The sequence below is a fragment of the Neltuma alba genome, unplaced genomic scaffold, assembly GCF_004799145.2.
Source record: "Neltuma alba isolate B1F8T4 unplaced genomic scaffold, ASM479914v2 tig00011587_pilon, whole genome shotgun sequence".
Classification (NCBI taxonomy): domain Eukaryota; kingdom Viridiplantae; phylum Streptophyta; class Magnoliopsida; order Fabales; family Fabaceae; genus Neltuma; species Neltuma alba.
Window position 1 is genome coordinate 255427 of NW_021636240.1, and position 22526 is coordinate 277952.

Here is a 22526-nt window from a genome sequence, read left to right on the forward strand (position 1 = left end):
TGTTTTGCAGGAAGATTTTTATGGTTGAAGGTCAAAGCGGTGAGGTGTATTGGAGACACATAAGCTTATCGGAGATGAGACGTTGCGATTTGCAATCTTTCGATTCGTCTTACTTTCCAGGTGGGCTGTATTACGTGATTCTGCCGATTTCTCATTCCCCTTCTTGTCGCGCGCAGCCGCACACATACACACTTTCATTGTAAATCCCATGTTACGTGGCTGATCTTTCAAACGCACACCATCATTGAATTCGTCCATGATAATTTACTTTCCTCTTTCTTGTTCGCTCTCTATAGTCCGTCACTTGCCTGCAAAATTGGCCCTCACTCTTCCTCTTTCAATTTCATTCCATGACAATGAGACTTTCGCACGCTTTGGCGCAAGGACCTTTCAGAACAACATCATCGGCGCCGCTCAGCCGCCGTAATTTCAATTTCGGCCCCAATGCCAAAAGGGTTTCTGAGTTCGGGAATCATAGCTATAGATTCCTGAATTGCCGGTGTAGCACCTCAGGTTCTGCTGTTTCTTCAGCTGCGAATTCTTCATCGCCTGCTATTGCGTCGAATTCTGGCATATCTCGGAAGAAGCCATGGAAGCTGGAAGCCATTGAGGAGGACATAGAAAAGGTAAGAGTTTGGTAATTCTAGAAACTTTTGGAATTGTTTGTACTCAAGCTTAATGTCTTCTCCCTTTTTGTGTTTTGGTTGTTGGATTTTGTAGGTCATTTATAGATGCCGGTTTCTGGCTATTCTGGGAGTTTTCGGGTCTTTAATCGGATCGTTTCTATGTTTTATCAAGGTATAATTTTTATTATATTATCATTTTTTTAATCATAGATTACGCAGGGAGAACCCATCTGCCGCTTTTACGAGTGCATACAGATTTGCTGCTGAAGTAATATCACAACCAATGCACTGAGGATAAATACTTCAGTCTCCGCTTTTACCATTTAATTAATAATTAATTTTGTAATGTTTAGACTATTTATTGTGATTGATTTTTAGGCATGTGCTATTTGGTTTTAGATCCTAATTTCACCCGCTGACATTTATAAAACGGGGTTCTACTAAATTATGCGTCTCTGTTAATCAAGAAATACAATAGTTACTCCTATATGCCTGTCAGTTTGGGTACTTCCCTTTTCCCAAGCTCTATAAGGAGATGAAATATCTATTGAACGGGGAGGTAGATAGAGCCATAGAGTGGGGAAGAGGAAAGTTTTTAAATTTTAACAGAAAGGAAATTTGTAATTGCATAACTTTGATTGAGTTGATTGAATGGGTTTTCAACAGCATTGTTCACTCATTGTACTTTGCTTGCGTTTCTCTTTTTATTGCATAATTGTATGTTATTGACCATTTACCATGCAGGGCTGCACATTTGTTGCAGAGTCTTTTGTGTTATATTTGACTGATCGAAGTAAAGTAATCCTGATGCTGGTAGAGGCTATTGGTGAGTATCCCTAAATAGTAAATACTAAAATTAATATACTCTAACTGTTTGTATACAGGGAAGGATACAACAAATCGGCATAAACAATTCTTTTTTTAACAAAGTTAAGTAACTTATTTCCTGAAAGAGGAAATTAAAGGAAGACATACTTAACATAGCCAGCACTCCTTTACTACATTTTGAGTGGATACAAGAGATCAATTTCTACAGTTCACAACATTATACAAGAGATCAATTTCTACAGTTCACAACATTAATTTCGTTTAATAATCTTCAGTTTTCACTGGAATGTCAATTGCTTATGAAGCCTATCTGGCATAAACTACTTATGTGAATTTGAAGTTTGTTACTAGTGTTAAATCCTTTTCTGACATTTGATACCCGACCACTTGTGTTCCATAATTTTCTCATCTTTGCATTATTACCCATGCAGATGTCTATCTTTTGGGAACGGTTATGCTGGTCTTTGGAATGGGTCTCTATGAGCTCTTTGTCAGTAATCTTGGTAGTGCAGGCTCTCTGCCAGATCAAAACGAGTCTTACAGATCCAATCTCTTTGGTTTATTCACTCTGAAGGTTAGCTTTTGCACATACTCTCTGTTTTGTCCATTTGCTTGTAGGTCACCTGCCAATTGGCCCAACTCATCTAACTTGTGTGTCACTGGACAACCAGTTCATGAAGCTTATAGATGTTACTAAAAAGGCATTTTTTTGGTAGCTAAAAAAAGGGCATTTCAAAAGCACTGCCTACATGAAATTCTTGCACCTTCCTTTGGTGTTGCATTGTTCTCTGTCACTTGAAAGTAGCAACTGGTTTACTTGCTTAGCTGACATGAAAAGGGAGTAGGCCTTTGTGTTATATGTATTTTTACTGCCTGATCTCTGATGTGTCTTGGCTATTGGGAAACGACTTGAACTGAATGTAGAAAGACAACTTAAACTATGAGAGACATGCCTGATGTAAAATCCTCTTTTTTACCTCCTCTGTTGACATAAAATGTGGGATTGTTGTTAAAAGAATTAATGAATGCTGCCCCTGGTCAGTTCAATCAAACTTTCATTCAGTTTGATCAATGTTTGGCAGTGGTTGTGGTATTCTAAAACTTAAGTTTCTGTTAGGTGACCAATAGCAGTGACATCCTCTTTGGTGGTTACTTTGCTGAGATATTGTTGACATGAGATTTGATGCTTGATTACCATGCAAAAGCAATCCTTGTGCTCCTAGAAAGTTTCAAATGATACATTATAATCGTAATAAGATTCTTGTCTACAGAAAAGATTATGGTTGTCCTAGCTACTAATATAACACACAGCGCAATGTTCCATTGCTGCAGAGATTTGTATTTCTGACTTGTGCTCTAAAACGTAATGTAGTTTGCAATATTATGGCCGAACAGATTTGGAAACATTAGTCTGAGAGAAGAATTGTTGGTTATCCTTTTCAGGAACGACCAAAATGGCTGGATATAAAAACCGTGAATGAACTGAAAACGAAGCTGGGACATGTCATAGTGATGCTGCTTCTGATAGGTTTGTTTGACAAGAGTAAGAAGGCTGCTATAAACACTCCTGTGGATCTTCTTTGCTTCTCTGCTTCCGTCTTGCTTTCCTCAAGTTGCCTTTTTCTACTCTCTAAGCTGAACGATGACAAATGAGGTTTTCTGCCCATACGTTACAATATCAACCTTTGGATAATGTAAATGAAGATAGCTAACCTAGAGTTACACATTACTTTGTTGTATATGTTGAGATGTGTAATGTTATATACATGTGCGTGTGTGTATGCTGTTTCACACTTGTCTTTTTGGCCAAAAAAAAAAAACTTGTCTTGGTTTCTTCTTGCTTCTGTTTTGTAGTTTTAAGTTAAATTAATGGATAATGAAATTTGAATTCCACAAAGCACTCTATGGCGTTGGTAATGGAATGTAGCTCCCACTATCCATTACTCCCTCATATCCCATATGAGTTACAGCATATAAAAGTTGGTTTAAATGAGTTAAAAATAGTAAGTGTGAAAGAGATGATGTTTTTGTGAAAATATCCTTATTTAGGGAAAGAGCGAGTGAGGAAAAATGAATGGACATAAAATAAAACAAAATAATGTGTGGAAAAATATGAAAGAGACATATTTTGTGGAGATAGAAAGAAAAAAAAAAAGGCAATTTAAAATTTACCAATTGTAACTCAAAAAAAAAAAAGCCTTATCCCAGTATTTATAACTCACATGATCGGGTTATGTAAAGCTTATTTTTGTGATTAAAGAATCAAAATAGACTAAAAGAACAAACAGAAAGAATTATTGCATTCTTGTTTATCCAAGATATGTATAGTGAGAGTCTACATATAGACAATTAAGATACAAAAGATAATAAGTAACAAAAAAGATATAGAATAATAGCATAACAAAGTCACAAGACCAAGCCCATTAAACAGCTGAGCTTTGCAATTTGTTTTGGGCTTCAATACTCCCTCACGAGGCGAGCTGAGCTGCAAGCACGATGAGACTCGAATGAAGTGCTACAAATTTGGAGGATGGCAAAGGCTTAGCAAGTATATCAGCCAGTTGATTTTTGAAAGATACATGAAGAACAGTGAAGATGAAGAGCATAATTGGAAGTGGCTTGAAGATGCGGAAGAATTCTCTTGACTGTCGTCCAGTGGGGCTTCTCTGGGTGATGTAAAGTGACAAACTCGATTAACAGCAAAAGTAATATGTGGTCTAGTAAAATTGAGGTATTGAAGACTACTAACAATACTTCGATCGACGTAGGGATTAGCAAAATCAACACCATCATAAGTAGAGAGATTACTTTTTTGCAGCAATTGGAGTTGAAACAGGACGCGCATTAGACATTTTGGCTTTAACCAAGAGATCTAGTATATACAGATGTTGAGAAAGAATTGAGCCTAAAATAGTAGGCTAAACTTCAATGCCTAAGAAATAGTGTAATTGACCAAGATTCTTGACAGGAAAAGTTGCACTTAAAGCATTACTCAATTCTTGAATCATAGTAGGGGAAGAGCTAGTCATAAGCTATCCCATTAATTAAACCTGCCTCTGATACCATAAAAAAACCAAAACAGAGTAAAAGAACAAACAGAAAGAATTATCCCATTCTTACTTATCGAAAATATATACAATGGGAGTCCACATATAGACAATTGAGATACAAAAGACAATAAGTAGCAAGAAGAATCTATAATAATGGAGTCACAGGAGCAAGCCCATTAAACAGTTGGGCTTTGCATTTTGTTTTGGGCTTTCATAGGGATTAATGTTTATTTAGTTTTTTTTTTTTCTGAGCATCATTGATGATTAATGTTTATTTATTTTATTTTTTTAGCTTGATTGATTTTTATTTACTAAGATATATTATAAATAACATGAACTCTCTCGTTTAATCCCTCCCCGAAAGTGTTGACCGATTAGTGGTTAGGCTTTGCTGGTCTTTTGTCACTCCAAAAAAATCGAGAGAAGGAAAGAGGAAAATAGGAAGACGAAGAATAAATGAAATTGTGCATTCTATTTAGGTTGTGGGGATATTAATTCCATAAAATTAGAGAATGAGGCTCTGATGAAGGATCGTTTTTTTTTTGGTGGGGGGAGCTAAACTACAAATCCCAAAAAAAAAAAGAGCTAAACAAGCACAAGATTTGGAAATACAGTTTGAATTGCCGTAAATTCAATCAAACGAGGCCCACATGCTTTGGATAAACAGAAATCGATGGCTTAAAATCATCATTAGGAGAAGTGGATGGAATCATTTCATTTGTTAGTTAGTGATAATATTATATATTTACTCTTTGTGATACAGGTAAGACAAAACTTACATTGAATACTCGTTTTTTTTTTATGTATAAATCATTTCCAAAAAAGTTTTTTATGCTTCTTTTTATAAGTTATTTTGTAAAATGCGTTAAATAATTAATATATTTCTAATTAGTGTCCTTGTTACGTATATTGTTGGTTAATCATAGGCGAAGAAATTGAAAAAGATGGATAAACTTGAGTTAGGTTTATTATACTTCTCCAGTCTTTAATATATTATCTAATTAGGGAGTTGATATAGGTCATATATATAAAACTTATTTAACATATTTATCAATTTTTTAAAAATTAATTCTATTGATATTTTCTCTACAATAATCACGTAAGTAAAGGAGTGAGGAAATTAAGGAAGATGCTCAGAGGGTAATTTAGAAAAAAATCATATCAATTAATTTAACTAACATCATTAATATATTTAAATTAGTTAATTAGGTCTTACATTAAAGACCGAAAGAGTATTTAATTAAAAATATCTTGGAAAGATAGACAAAATAATTTTAAAAATATTAATTAAATTTAAGTATTTGTTTGTTTGTGTCAATGGGATGAATATATAAGGGAAAATTCCAGAAAAGGTCCTTGGAATATATGAAATCCCAGATTAGGTCCTGGAATTTTAAAAATGACAGAAAGGGTCAGTGACCCAATCTGTCATTTGTGAAATTAAGACCAATTGACAATTTTGCCCCTGGCTAAACAAAAGTGAGTAGTTATTCTCTACAAAAATCTAGGTAACGCTTACATTGTTCTAGTGATTACATGATTAGTTATAGTTAATAATAAGGTACCTGATAATAATAAGATACCTGACTATGAAAAAGTGAGTAGTTATTCTCTACACGAATCTAGGTAATACTTACATTGTTCTAGTGATTACAAAATTAGTTGTAGTTAATAACAAGACACCTGAATATGAAAAAGTGAGTAGTTATTCGCTACACGAATCTAGGTAATGCCTAAACTCTTATAGTGATTTCTTAAATTATTGTAGTGAATGAATACAAATGAGGGCAAAGTTGTCAATTCCTCTTAATTTGACAAATGACAGATTGGGTCACTGACCCTTTCTGTCATTTTCAAAATTCCAGGACCCAATCTGAAATTTCTCATATTCCAAGGACCTTTTCTGAAATTTTCCCAATATATAACTCATAAATAAAGATTGTGCGTGTATATTATTTTTTATAGTTTGCGTTAAAGACAGTTTTATTTGGGACGCTATAGTGAGCGCATTTCTTGATAGAAATTGGAATTTTTGGCATCTTTGGGCTTGGGCCTATTTTATTTAGGCATTTTCTTTCTTGTTTTACATAGTTTTTATTTTTTTTTTAGGACCTTAGTTTTACTCAATTACTAGTTGGTACTTGCAAATATGAACGCACGATTTGTCTGAGTCAATATATTTAAATCCAACTAATAATTCTTATATAAAATAAAACTAGTGTATCCTTAAAATATTTCCACTATCAATTCCCTTCTAGTTCCTTAACCTTTGCAACATAATCACTGATAATGCACCCCACTTCAAAACACCCATGGTTTTAAAATTTTCTGTTTCTCGATCTATTATCTATATATAATAAACTTTTAGAACCCATTAACACGATTTTATGTACTATGAAGTTTATTTTCTCAAACAACTTGCATTTCATGTCTATATGCAATACCCTCAAGTAATAATGCTCTATGGAGTCTCATCTCATAATTATTAATTACTCCTCTGGTCCTAATTATAAGACCCAATTGACTTATTTGAGGAGATTAAGGAAGTAAGTTAAGTTGGTTATTTATAATAAATAAGTGTTGTCATTCCTAAAATATTCTTGCTAATTAAGTATATTGGCTAAAACTATCATTATTAGAAGGATTATCTTGAAAAAAAATACATAAATATAAGAGACAAAATGGATTGGGTCTTATAATTAGGACCAAATAAAAAGTCAAATTGGGTCTTATAATAAGGACCGGAGGAGTATGAGATTTAGGTGATTCATATCGTCTCACAAGTAGACAAAAACCTCCACTAAACAATATCTTTAGAATTTTATCACTGAAATGCGTAGTTTAGTACATGCATCCTTGGGAGAATGACAATTTGGATCATTGTGGAGAAATTATTGCCACTTTGTGTACTCATTTTAAACGACTAGTTGTTAATATGATATTGATATAATCGTAAATCTCAAAAAGAGGGTTATAATAATAATAATAATAGATATGTTTGAGGTATCAAAGCTTCAATAATTTTCTTCTTAGAAGGTACCTAAATATCATCATCTTCCTTTTATCCTTTATAGCCCACCGCATCTCATCAATGTGAGTTTAAAGTATGGAGAAATTAATTGTGCATACCTCTCTTATTATTATAAGATTCACATTCTTGAATTGGTCCGTTTCTTTTCATAAGATTTATTTGAACATTAAATACATTTTTACCCATTTTATGTTACTAAATTAATATATTTTTTCTCTATTGGTATATAAAATAAGTGCGTATTATAATTTATACATATTTATTAGTTTTCTTAAACCAAACAATTTGATTATTTGAATCTTAACATTATAGCAATAAGAGAAGGAAGGATACTGGCTAATAATTGAGCTAGAAAAAGAAGTATCCACACGTGCACGCACAAGAGTCATGATTATAATATTTTGAGGTTTGGAATTCAATTTGTGGAGTCAGTATCCTTTCTGTAATTTTTCTCTCAATCCCAATATAAAAGAAGACCCAGTGATAAATCTCTATTATGTAATGATATGATAGGACCACTGATACGTATATCAGTATAGCCGCAACAAGAAGAAGCAGTATTTTCCCATAAAGTGAAATTAATATTTTTTCTTAAACATATTCCTTTTGGTTCTCACTGCATCTTTGCAGAGTTTAAATAATATGTTTTGCTCTATTTTATATTTTCATAAGATATCTAACGTCACTAATCATTTGTTTACTATTTTATCTTTAATAATTAGTGTCGAGCTTATACTGTTCCCATACATAATCATTCTACATTTTACCTTTTTTTATATAACCACGCATTCATATCATTAACATACACTATCACATCTACTATATATCCTTATTTTTCTGCCCTTGTTATTGATCTCTTCAACTCCTAACATTCATTATCATATAGCATAGTCTTATAGCAATTGGGTAAAACTTTCCTCAAAATCTGGTAAGTATTTAATGAATTGCTACACATAAATATTAAAGTATTAAACAGTGCAAGTCATTATTTCTCAGACTATTTAATTTATAGTTATATCTATACCGCAATGCTTGTTTGGAGCTATTTATAATAAGTGCTTATAGACACATTTACAAAACAAAACCCTCCTCATATACTGATCTTATATTTTATAAATTATGATTAAAAAATTACTTTTAAAGAATAGCACCATCATAGATCAATTTAATTTGTAGGGTTAGGGTTTCATAATGTTTAGTACGAAGATACGATTAAAATATATCTGGAATGCAGCGGTACTTGTGGGCTGACACCACTGGCGACCCACAATCTTCTGTCACTAATTCAAAATGGTCAAAGGTAACCTCGTACATGCCTTCTTCTCGATCTTCGTTTTACAGATAGGCTTTGGTGCTTTTCATCATCTTGATCGTCGAATTTTAATTTCGTTCACGTGATAAGGTTTTTGGTTAATTACTCATTAATTTTATGCAGAACCTGTCCATATGCGAGTGTCATTTTTCCAGAAAACACAAAACACAAGGGACTTTTTCTTCCCTAGCTAGTCCAAGAGGTTTCATTAATCATATGAAATATAAAGTTGCAACTTGATGTTCGTACTTATTATAAATTGAAGTCACTAGCCTGTGTTTGTTTGATTCTTCTTAAGGCTGTTTTATTATTGTTTTTATATCAACCCTCTCGCATTTCATACTAAATTTTTGTCATTTGTTTTATTAAATGATATTTTGAAAACTCTTTCATAGTCACCTCACCAATTATACACTGAACTAGTGGTCGTCGGCAACACACTATCATGGTGGTTTTTTTTTTTTAATTTTTTTCAAATGAATATTGATTGATTCTCTTAATGATTTTTTTGGCATGTGATGTTTTCATCATCCGTATTAAAATTGCAAATATTTAAATTCACAAGTTGACTTCTTTGTGTAACAGCTCAAGAGCTAGCAGTGATTGATGATGCAAATATTTAAGCACACAAGTTGACTTACTCTGTTTTTTTTCACTTGGCGTATCCTAATTTCCTTTCCTTCTTCTATGCTACGTTTGGGAGAATTACTATGAGATTTTGAAAAAAAAATCACTAAAAAGTTTTATAACAAATAAGCAACATGTAATTAGAGGTTTCAATACAGAAAATGACAAGAGGTTCTCGTTTGTTATTGAGACTTTTTGATAGTTATATTTTTTAGTCCAATAGTTTTAACGCTAGTTTTATAGAAGCGTTAACTCGATGTATGTATGTAAATGTTATCCGAAGGCTACTATTAGAGTGATTATATTATCTATTATAAGCCATATTTCAGAATAAATCCGTATTTCAAAATATAAGTCATTTTACTAATTTTAAAAGTAATTAATAATTCATTTTTTTTACCAAAGTGACTCTATAGACTTAAACAATGTACGATGGAGTGAAATTAAGAGTTAAATGCATTAAATCAGAGCAAACTGAAATGAAAACTTGTAAAAATTATCGTACACTAATTGTAACATCTACTTTTCAAATACCTCAGAAACTCGACAATTTCATACATATAACTATGTCATGTAAACATGCATGTTATAATGGTAGAAAGGGGTTAGGCTTCAAAATTAAAGCTTAACTATAGTGGGAAAAAATATTGCAAACTTGAGTTTTGATACAGGGGAGTTCATTATTGTTTTTGAGAGTCCTTCTCAAAAAGTGAGGAACTTGTTGTATAAGGATATGGTGGGAGTTGCTTTCCCAAGCATGATGGGTTGTTGCCCTGTACTATTCATTAAAAAAAAAAACTTATCACTCAAAAGTCTACCAGAATTAAAAGAATTCGAAACCTCCAATAAGTTTAAAGGGTTGATATTCTCTCTAGTTTAAAATATAAACATCAAAATTTTGAAGTGTCTTCATTTTTTTTATAAGCTGTAAGTTGGATTTGTCTGGTTATTTAATGTATTTTTTCTATTACCCCTAATTAATTATATGTTTTTCTTATATCTTTTTTCACTCATTTTCTCTACGACGTACCCTCTCCATCAAAAAGGATGTCTTAGAAAAATAAATTACATCCTTTATATATCTACCGTTTTAACCAATTTTGGGGGTGTTTGGATAGAAACCAAACCATGGTTTTAGAAGTGCTTTTACGGATTACGAAGTAAATATGTAGAGGAGGTTACCTCGTTTTGCGGAAAAGTGATTCTGAAACCTAGGTTTTGGTTTTGCCAAACACCCCCTTTAACTAGTTTTTGAATTGTGTGATTTAGTTATTTGATACTTATATCTTGAACTAGAGGGAGTATAATGTTTGGTCTTTATAGGTTGTCTTTATTTTAATTTTAGTCCATATGCTATAATTTCAAATCATAGGTTTTGGTCCTTCAAGGAGTGTAATGATGGTTCTTATTAAAATATAGAAGCTAATGTTTTATGTGAAAAGAAATTTGAGAGATTAAAACCTATGATTTAAAATAATGAGAACCAAATCCAAATCCAAAATGAGTGTAAATTCAATAACAACCAAACATTATATTAACTCAATTTCAAAATATACAATACTAACACGAGCATAGAGTACGTTCGAAATCCAAGACATGCAAATCCAGCCATTAAAGCTCACAAACAATAGTTCAACTATAGCATACACATCAATAAATCACAAATTCTTGGGTAACTCCAATCATTAAAATAGATCTCCATGTGGATCCACAACAACCTAAGCATTCCTAAGGGCTAAGGCATTTGGCCACAGCTACGTGGTTTCCAAATCCCAAGTCATTAGTCATTTAATCAAAACATAATTTTTTTTACGTCTTAAACGGTCAAATCATGCTAAGTATCTCAAAAGTACATCAAAATAAGCAAAATGCTCTAAATGACAATATACATATATTCAACACATATATGCCACAGAAATAACTTAAGCCACTGCTAGAATCCTCATATGAAAGTATTATAATCACACGGATATGTAAAACAAGTTCTCAGTAGCCAGCAAATAATTTACACAAATATAAATGCAAGTATGGATGTGTAATGTAAAACATATTACAAACATAATCTTTAAAACTCAAACATATCCAATATAATATCCACCATTCTTATATCCTTCTCAAAACTTTTAACCGAAACCAATACCACTCACGAGATGTGGGCAAGGCTAAACGCCATAAAGAGCTCATACCAAGTCAATAGGTCCCTCTCTTACCCGCTAAGTTTGAAAGGTGTAATAAAATATTACTAAGAATTATTAAGAATTTCATCATACATCACATAAATTACATTCATCAAATCCGAACACTACATATTCGCAAGATACATTCTTACGCAATCCTTTATCATCATAAATTTCATTAGAAAAAACATTATAAGGTATAGTTGAACTATAGTCCACTTCTCTAATGATCCCTACAATGTATAATTATTATAGATTTGATAAGGTAACCATCCTTTGATATCAACATACATAAGCATATTAGTACATTCACGCGTATCTATCATACTCATACTTGAACGCAAGCATACAAAGTAAATTAACCATGATTGCCTCACTCTTTTGCTAAATTAGCAAGCTCGAGAGAGAACCAAGAGTACCCTCAATCAGTGTAAGGCCCATTTTAATGCTCATCACCTTGATGAGTACTCTAAACTCATCAATTTAGATTATCTATATCTGATTGAATTATCTAGATTTAAAATTTTTAATTAATTATTTTTAAATAAAAAAATTATTTTTTGAAAGTATGATAGTGAAGATATTATCTCTATTTTAAATTTTATACATATTAAAATAATTATTTTAAATAAATAAAAATAAAAATCAAATCAAATCTGGACCATCCAAATAAGATATGGACAATCCAAATTTGATGAGGTTAGGGTGATCATCAAAGTGATGAGCACCGAAACTAGTCTGTCAAGTGTACCTATAAAAAATTAACATAATTACATATTAATAACAATGCTAATCAAGTCATTAATACTACTTTATTACTTAAAATTCTCAAACCTCACTTAGTTCCCAATTCCTAATTTAAATCCTAATTAAATTCAATAATTTCTCAACTTAAGTTACTCATTATTAGAAACATCACTTTAATTACGATTTAATCCCCATATCTAAAATTCCAGCTTCATCAAGAAATCAAACTGATTAAACCTCAATTCAACTTCAAACAATCAAAACTAAACCATTAAATCACATTTCAAATGGCGGCATAATCATATCTCCCATCAAACTTCATCTAGCATTTAAACCCTAGTATTTTCAAATCCTCAAAATCAGGAAATGGGGTCAAACTAAATCAATTAAGCACTAACATAACTTCCATTGAACCATTCTAACTCAAAATCCAAAAAACGGTAACTTAACCACTCAAAACTCTGAAAATCCAAGAACGAAGGATGAGAATCATGATAGGATCGCTCATCTTAGAAGTTAGAAGCTTAGGTTCACTCCCTATAGGTTGAAATCAGAAAACATGATAAAGAAAATGAGTTCCCCCTTCGATTTCCCTCTCTTCCTTCTCATTTTGTTGGAGTTTCAAATGTTGTTATATCAGTTCAAACACGTTCTATCCTGCCCTCAAATCTAGCCCGTCATTTTCACCTCTGATTCTTCCTTCATTTAACCCGTGCTTGCATCATTCTGCTCGCCCCTGTGGTCTTTTGTTTAGCCCTAAATCCAGCCTTGAGTGATTTTTCATCCTACTGTATCTTATTTTCTTCCTAATTAGTCTTAATCCTAATTCTTAATTCAGTCCAACATTATATTTACCTAATTCTAAGCCCAAGAGCAAAATTTAGGATGTTATACAAATTATCTTCTATTATGATTGACTTGCTGTGTGTGAGCTACTTATATATTATTTATAATAAGTTATGGAGGGAGTGATAAATTATCACCATGGGAATTCGATCGCTTGATGGCCAAATGTTTATTCCAAATCAATGTGAATAGATATGATTTTTTATAACCCCAGTAAATTATAATGGTTGTGATGGTGACACATAAAAAATATTCAGAATGATATACTACCTCCGGTCCTTAATATAAGACCATGTTTGACTTTTATTTTGGTCCTAAATATAAGACCACAATCCATTTTGTCTCTCATATTTATACATTTTTTTCTAAAGTAGTCATTCTAACAATGATAGTTCTAGTCAGTATACTTAATTAGCAAAGATATTTTAGGAAAGACAACACCTATTTAGGACAAATAACTAACTCAACTTACTTCTTTAATCTCCTCAAATTAGTCAACTGACTCTTATAATTAGGACCGGAGGTAGTAGTTCGTAACTAAGTAGGTTTCTTGTTTTCTATGCTTCGTGCCCACCTTATTTCACAGAAACTGACCCAAGTGTCAACTAGACCAACCATAAGGTAAAGTCATCAAGCTTAAAGTTAATATTATATTCACAACTAGCATACGACATTAATATATATTTTGAAGAATCTGATGCCTTAGCTTGTTGAAAAGAATAGTTTTAGAAACGTGGGTTTAGCTACACTGCTCCATCTAACATTAGATGGATATATGTTTAGCTACCGTTGGATCCTATTTGGTAGCATACTGCTACTTCCGGTCTTAATTATAGACCAAAATTTTAAAACTCTGTTTCATCATAAATATGGGGCATAGATGTGGTGTAAAATTTTTTTTCCCAACCTTTATTCCTTCTTAATTAGATACCACTTTATTAGGGTCATTAATTTTAAGGAAGGGCAAATTAAAGTTGGAAAAAATGTACATTTTTGTAAGTTTAAGGACACTAACTATCGCTCTTTAAGAATCACAAAAAATTAGTTAACTTTGTCCTTTAATTAGGACTGAAAGGAAACGATGTTGTTTCGTTTAATTTAAAGGAGAAAGTGCATACGGAAGAGCACCAAGGACAGCTTTAATTATTATGCACAGAAATAAATGTCCTATAAACTATAGGAAAAAGATTCTCTTCATGGGATCACATGTAACTGAGCGACAATAATTTTCAGACATGGGATTGGTCAGGTGAAGAAAGGGGAGGATTTTTCCTTATTTTGTTTTTTTCCCCCCTGAATGATGTGGGTAGGCCTTAGAGGCTAGGACATCATCCTACCCATAGCAGACAAAAGTGCTCACCAATTATTTTACATATACTAGCATGATCAGAAAAGGGCAGCTTGATTCTCATTTTAAAAATATAGCAGACATGAGCGCATGAAATTAAAGTGATCAAGGGTTTAAGCCTTTTTTACATATATAAGGGGATCTCGTTCTTTCTTTCAAAGATATTAGCTACAGTATTGGACGCAATCTTTTCAGGGACTACGCATGGCAACTCAAAGTTGAGGGAAATATACTGTGGAGAGCTTGAACGGTTCAAATTTAACTAGATTTGATATAAATTGAACGTTTGTGTTCTTACATTGGAATGAGTTTTATTATTAGTTATTAGAACAAGTTGATCAAAAAGAAAGAATATACCCTGTCAGTGTATGCAAACATTCGAATAACTCAGTGCCCTTGGAAGGTGAAAAATGAATGATATCTCTGATATATGTAGAGTTAGCTCGAATGATAAAGAGCAGTAATAACCTAATTTAAAAAAAGGAGGAGGCAAAAAATAGTGGAAGAAAAGCAAGGGTTTTGCTAACTAGTTTGACGCAGTAATTGCCAGTATTGGAAAAGCAATCTATGGGATGACAGTATATATACGGAGTTTAGCAAAAACAGCTATTGTGACTGGTAAACAGCCACCTGTAGCTGAAAAATATTGCGGAATAAATTCTGTGGGCGCGGTTTTTCTCACTTTAAGATAGTAGATGATCCTTAATGTTTACCAAAATAGGTGCATTCCGTCCGATCTTCTCCATATTAAGCAAGTGTTCCTAACTTGCACCAAAATTGAGTGGTTTTGCTCTTCAAGAAAGTGAAAATGGAGAATAGTTAATGCGCAACAAGTTAACGTTTTTCATGCCATACTCAATTACTCATTTTAGAGAAAGATTATAACCAAAAACAGGATGCGTGGGGAGAGACGTGTGTATCAGCAAATCCATAGTTAAGTTAGTGGGAGAAGCATTTTCTTTATAAAACTTAGTAATTTGCATCATAAGCCCAACGCGGGAACTAGTGTATATTAATGCAAAATGTTCTGCTGTTCTTAGTGTTGTCAAATCACAGCAATCAATGCCATATTGCCACTTAATTTCTCCTTTTCAAAAAAATATAATCATTTTGCTTTTGAGTATTATTGAATGGTTGTGATGAGAAAATTTTTGCAGAGTTAACAAGTGCTGGACTTTCTCCATTTGGAAAATATGCCAACGGTTACCTCTCTCTTTCAGTGGTTCATCAACATCTAAGAGAGACATCTCCATGTGAACCCAAACCTTATTTTATATGCATGTTGAAGAAGAAGTGGAATATGACTGCAAGTGGGACCTAAGCAGTCATGTTAAATAGCAGCCTCAGGCGATGATCACAAACACATTTCAGTGATTAGCAAGTTCTTGGAGCAGCTAGCTAGCCAGGTTTTGGATCTAGTTGGTGTTCTTAGCTCAAGAAGCCATCCATCTGTTTCTTCTCCTCTAGGTCATATACATGGCTGAGAAAACAATCTTCTTGACCTTTCTTCTCTTCCTTATTCTTCTGCAACTCAACTTGGGTTCAGTTGCAGGATCAAGGAAACTAAGCAGCCACCCTCCAGTTATAGCTACAGCTAGCTATTCCTTGAAAAGCCCAAAAGCTCCTTCGTCTGTTTCTTATGCCCGGAACACATATAAGGTTAATGAGGACGATGCCTATCGTCCTACAACTCCAGGTCATAGCCCTGGAGTGGGACATCACTCACCACCTGGTGCAAAGGCATGACCATTTGACTATATATGGTACCGAGGGAAGAAATATATAGTCCGACATTTTGGGATTGGAATGTGCGTGTATGTGTGTGCGCGGGTGGGTGTGTGTTTCCTTTTCTGTCTTGTTAGTCCTGTTGCTGATGAAAGAGAGTTTTAGTTTTGAATGTGGTTGATAATGGTTTCTTGTATTACTACTTCTGCTGTACACTAGTGTTGTGTATTTGCTAATCTTATGTAAACTGAGGTTGTCCCAATTAGTTCTTCTTTTTTCTCCCTATATGTTGTGTCTTTCTGAATATTTTAACTATATATGTCTCTTTCAGGACATACTCAGGTACGACCTTGAAAAAACCATGAAATTGATCGAACTCTCTTATAAGACCTTAAGAGATGATAATATTGTTATATGCTTGTCATCAACTCGGCGCAAATAAGAGGAATTCCTAGTGGGTAGATATACTCCACACGATTAATCATTAATTCTTAAGCATGCAAATATCTGTTGGAGTTAGATATCATCACTAAGACACATACAAAATATACTTTTATGATATCTATGTCTAGATTTAACGAAATCTCATGATATTTTTAAAAAATTAATTAAAAGCTCTCTTTTTTAAGTGGTCAGTCTTGTCATCTGATCTAGTACTGATACACTGTAGAAGTGACCACTTTAAAAGTGCAAATGATGATCTTTAAAAAAACGTAGTAAGTGGTTTATACTTGAAGGTCTTATAATATGTCAGAAGCAACTTAGGAGGATAGCAATCAACTAATAATTAATTAAACCCACGAAAAGTAAGTCAAACGCTGGGGGCACCTTCTGTGCAGTTGCAAAAATCTCCGCCATTAACGTAATAATCTAAAGGTTTAAAAATGTGCTGGTGTTTCTGATCCATCTTCTTAAAAAGCCGCCATTTTTCCTTTGGTTCTGGAGCTCATTTCAGAGCATCTCAATGCTAGTCTGTGATTTGAGTTTTTCTTTCATATATAATATCGTGTGTCAGTCGGTGTGTTAGAGCTTTTATCAGTCCTTTTCAAGAGTATTTCATCAGTTTCAGAACTCTTTTGAAACAAAAGTGAAGGAAAGCTGCGGTTAAAATGAATAATCCAAAATCTATAGTGAAAAATGAACTGGTGTTATAACTGAGAGATCTTTAATCTTTCTTTCAATGATCTTTAATCCCACAGTACACGCTGCTACTCCGCAAAATCTCTTCCAAGGTTTTCATTTCCAGATGTAATTTCCTGTTCTTCGTAGGGAACGAAGGAAATGATATTCCAGTGGAAGAAAATGCTGTTGAGATTCACGGACTTTGGCAGCTCGCTTTTTGGGGGGGGGGGGGAACTGCAAATGCTGAGAAAAATCTCATTTAAACTCATATCTGTCAGATTCATCTAACGGCACATATCTTTCCACACCTCTGAAATGCTTTCAGTCATGGGATCAGATACGGACGGTGGAGATTGCGGCTGAAGATAGGGCTGAGTAGGCATGGCAACAGAGGATCCACTTGCTCTTAGGAAATGCATGACAGTAGTTAGTGGAGCACTTGGAATCTATCAATGTATTATAGTACTAGTCTTCATTTACAAGTTGCTATTCAGGCCCCACATAAAAAAAATTATTACAACCTCATAAGGTCTTGTTTGATAAGTTTAATGTGTTCGAAATAAATGAAAATGTGTGTTTTAAGAATGCATTATACTACCTCCATTCTTTAATACAAAAATTTATTTGATTTTATTTTGATCCTAAATATAAGATCCCAATCCACTTTGTTTCTCATATTATTAATTTTTTCTCAAGACAGTTCTTATAATAATGATAGTTCTAACTAATATACTTAATTATTACACATAACTAATTTAATTAATTTCCTTAATTTATTCAAATTAGTCATCTAGCTCTTATATTAAGGACCGGAAGTAGTATGTTTGAAATAAATGAAATTCTCATGGTAATTTTTATTTACGTGTGTAAATCAAATTAATACAATCAACTATTTAAAGGACAAAAATGCTATAAAAATAACATGATTATGATGTCTACTTAATACCTTTCATGAAACAAGGCATCGTAAGGTACTTGCTCTTTTTTTTTTTTTTTGCCAGCATTAATATAACTCAACTTTTTTAAAACTACAAATAAATCATTATCTAAATACTTCATCTTAGTTATAAAGAACTAAAACCTAAACAACAATAGTTACTGTGGTAGAAAATTCGAAAGCTAGTCTCGAAATGTTAACCATAATTAAAAAAGAAAAAAGAAGTAAAATTCACCATGAAAATATTATCAGGGTTGAATGGACATTAACGTATGGTTACGAAGGTGAAGCAACATGCTGCCGTGACAGCAAAGAATAATCTATCATAATAGAAAAGGTTGAACTTAATTTAATCTGCGATTAACCCATTCAAATATTCACAAACCAACATTTTCCAAATATATTAAAATTATAAATGGTTTATAAGGCATAACACTATCGAATTGAAGTGCACTTCGCAACACAATACAAATTTAGTAGTTTCAAAATTATCGAAACATCCAAATCAATCTTTAAAACCAAACTAGTATGCTCAAGTGAGTCGAAACAGAGCAAAAAAAAATGAGGTCATATACAATAGAGTAGATATGGAAAAAGTTAGGTTTAAGTTTCTTACAAATTATGTCAAGTTCTCTAATTATATATGATCATATGCATTTTTTTTTGTTTTATATGAATTTATAATTAGATGATACTCTTCCGGTCTTTAATAAAGACATATTTAATTAATTTGATTAGATTAAAGAAGTTAGGTAAGTTAGTTAATTATAAGAAATATGACATATTTTTTCTAAATACTATAATAATATTTTTTAATATTTTCCCTCCCTTACTTACTTGATTATAGTTGAGGAGTAGTATCCATATGGTTAATTTAAAAAAAACTGATAAATATAAAAAATAGATATTATATTTAGGACTAAAATTAACTTAACAACTGGATCATATATTAAAGATCAGAGAAGTATTAAATGTTAATGTTTTAAAAATAGGACACATAATTATATGTGATTGGAAAACTTGACATAAATATAAAGAATTTAATGTAAATATTAGCCAATAGATATGCCAGCCTCATGCCTTGGCCAAATTTCCCTTTATCTTCCTATATACCTCTGCCCAAAGAAATGTTAAAATTATGAGATAAGATATAATGTCCTAGTAACTAACAGTTCAATTCAAAATACATGCAAAGTGGAGGACAATATACATACATGCATACTTAATTTTCTTTTTGCCATGATTTAATTTCCCTTAACATTCATGAACGAAATTAATTTGAGTCATTAAATGGAAGACTTTTTATCCGTGTAAACACTTAGCTAGCATATTTGTGAATAAATTTTGAATAATAGGTAAATCCTGCTAATATGCAACGATGCACATGGCCTTGGCTAAATAACTATGTATAGCCCGTTTGGTAATATACATTACGCATTTTATAATATTTATGCAGACTTTGTCTGATAATTTTAAATATAAGCCCTAGCTAATGCTATAGACACCTTATTAATTATGTCGCCATTCCTTTACTCACTCGCGAAGAATGTGCGCGCGTGAAAAAATGAGTGGCGGATTAGCTTTTAGAAGTGATTTTACAGAGTTCTAAATAAGTATATAAGAAAAATTTTATCTTGACTTATATAAATATATTTTTTTAAGTGCTTTGAGGAATTGCAAATACCCCAAAGTATGAGTGATAGAAGCCATGTTTAAGTGTATGCTTCTTGATTATTATAAGTTATTTGTAACTTTATTTTTGCTTATTAAAAATATATTAAATAATAAAAAAATTCAAATTTAATTTATTAAAGTTCTTTTCTTTTCCACATTTACAAATCATCCTCATCTATTTTTTTAATAAGAATTGAATAAGAATAAAATTAGAAAATTATTATTAAATACGTTACGCGTGATTTATATTTAGTACAAAAAAGTTTAGTAACTTATAATATGGACTAAGGTAGTATGACAATTTTCTAAGATTGACAGTAAAAAAAAAAAAAATTATCAACAACTAATGCGTTAGAATATAAATGTTTTGATTCGCTGGATTTTAACGTTTTGTCTACATTTGTCTTCCTTTTGCCCGATTGCTTTCTTCTTTTTTTGTTAATGTCTTTTGGAGTTTATAATATTTTGATAAGTTGTTCTTTATATTCGTTGAAGGTGCATATATTCATATTCTCATATATAAATTATATTGTATGTTTTTATTCATATAAGGGTTATGTAGAAGATAAATAAGAGCCCCTAATAAATACAAAATCAATCTTCAATGAATGTGATGTTCAATATAAATAAAACGGGAAACTGTTCTAACATCTAAATAAGAAATAAAAAAAATTGATCATAATCAGATCCACTTTCTTTTGATTTCTTATTAATTTCCCACATCCATTTTCCGTTTTTAGCCCTTGATTATAATATTGATTAATTAAGCCAATTACCCTTTATACACTAATAATCCTCTATTTTCATTGAGGTTGTTTCTACATTTGCATTGATTCTTTGCTTCCCTAAATAGTTTAAGATTGAGGCTATAAACACTTTTTTGGTCGATTACATATACAATTAGATTTAGCCCCAAGTATTGTAGGACTGAATGAAGTAGGGCCTAGGCCTACACAATGAGGCCTATCTGGTGACCAGGCCCATATTACAAAAAGAAATTTATTAAAACCCATTTCTAACCAATAATATTTTCACAATTCCTTTTTATTTCCAAAATAAATTTCCAAATTGATAAAAATTATCCATGATAATATATATATAAGGAAAAATTGTTATAAAAAAAATATACACTCATGGAAAAGTAATACAAAATAGTGAAATATATTTATCATTGTCCCGCTTAGTTTTTATTTTATCTCTAGTCTAATCCCAATTCACACATTATACACTGATCTATTTGTTAATAAAATGCAGAACAATCATATTTCATTATTAAATATCCTGATTGAATAATTTATTTTAGTGAGTACGGAAGAATAATCCAAATAATTTAATTAACGTATTGGTCTGATAATAATGTAAGGCTAATATACATGAAGCTGGATCACAAAAACTAAAAAAAAAAAAAAATCAAATCAAATCTTGAATCGTACACACACTTTACTCTGTCTCCTTCCTCGTTGTCGATTCGATGCCATTGCTACATGTGCCACAACTATTATTATCTCAAACCAAACATGGTACTATAATATATCGACAAATGTAGCGTTGATATTGAAAAATGAAAACCATGGAAATGTCGAAGGACTGTGAGCATAATCCCTACACAATCACAGAAACAGTGCATAAGAACAATCATATGAATTGAAATTGGTTAATATACTTACATGCATGTGAACCTTAAAATATGATTGATTTATGTACATGTTCCCTTCAAATATGATTGATTTATATACATATTCCCTAGCTGCTATCTTTAACACAAGTAACGTTTAAAATAATTTTTAAAAAAAAGAATAAATTTATAACTTTTTCTGATGTGAGAATCACAACGATGCATCATTTTTTTCTCTCTTAATAAAAGAGCCAATGTTATAAACACAAGTAATTAAAAAGAAAGAATCTAATCTCAAAAAAAAAAAAATCAGCTTATTGGGTGGAAGAATTATTATAAACTTATTACCAGTACTTGTTTGAAATGACGTAAGAATATTTAAAAATAACATTTCAATCATAATTTATAGAATATGAAAAAAAATTTTGTTTTAACCTACATGAACGTGCTTGTAAGTATTTAAAATAACCAGCTCTCATATGATTTGAATGAACAAGCAGTTCGTATACAGTAATGGTTATTGTCAAGTTGCTTAAGATACTTATTAGGGTTGGCGTAACCATAACCTATCTTCATTAAGTTTGCGTCATCTTTTGTCGACATATATCTTCTTTCTTGTCCTGTGAATCACATCAGTGTGATACAATTAATTGTGTGTGATATACAATGCATTGTTATTCCATGCAAATCAAATTAGAGTACTTGTGTGTGTGTGTGTGTGTGTGTGTGTACGTATATCTATTAATCAAGTGACGTTCGATTCAAAGTTCTTCCAACTCAATCGATCTCATCATTGACTAATTATACTTTAATCACTGTACTGCTGAAAAATGTTGATGCGATTTTTGAAAAAACTCATGA

At 31.9% G+C, this 22526-nt stretch overlaps 1 protein-coding gene across 1 annotated transcript; it reads left to right on the top strand.

Annotated features, from left to right (window-relative positions):
* Positions 1 to 106: 106 nt before the first annotated feature.
* LOC114715344 (uncharacterized) lies at positions 107 to 3351 on the top strand. Its single transcript, XM_028900162.1, has 5 exons — positions 107 to 626; positions 721 to 798; positions 1371 to 1452; positions 1886 to 2028; positions 2898 to 3351. The coding sequence occupies exons 1-5, from the start codon at positions 351 to 353 to the stop codon at positions 3105 to 3107; spliced, it is 789 nt and encodes a 262-aa protein (XP_028755995.1). The 5' UTR covers positions 107 to 350; the 3' UTR covers positions 3108 to 3351.
* Positions 3352 to 22526: the final 19175 nt, after the last annotated feature.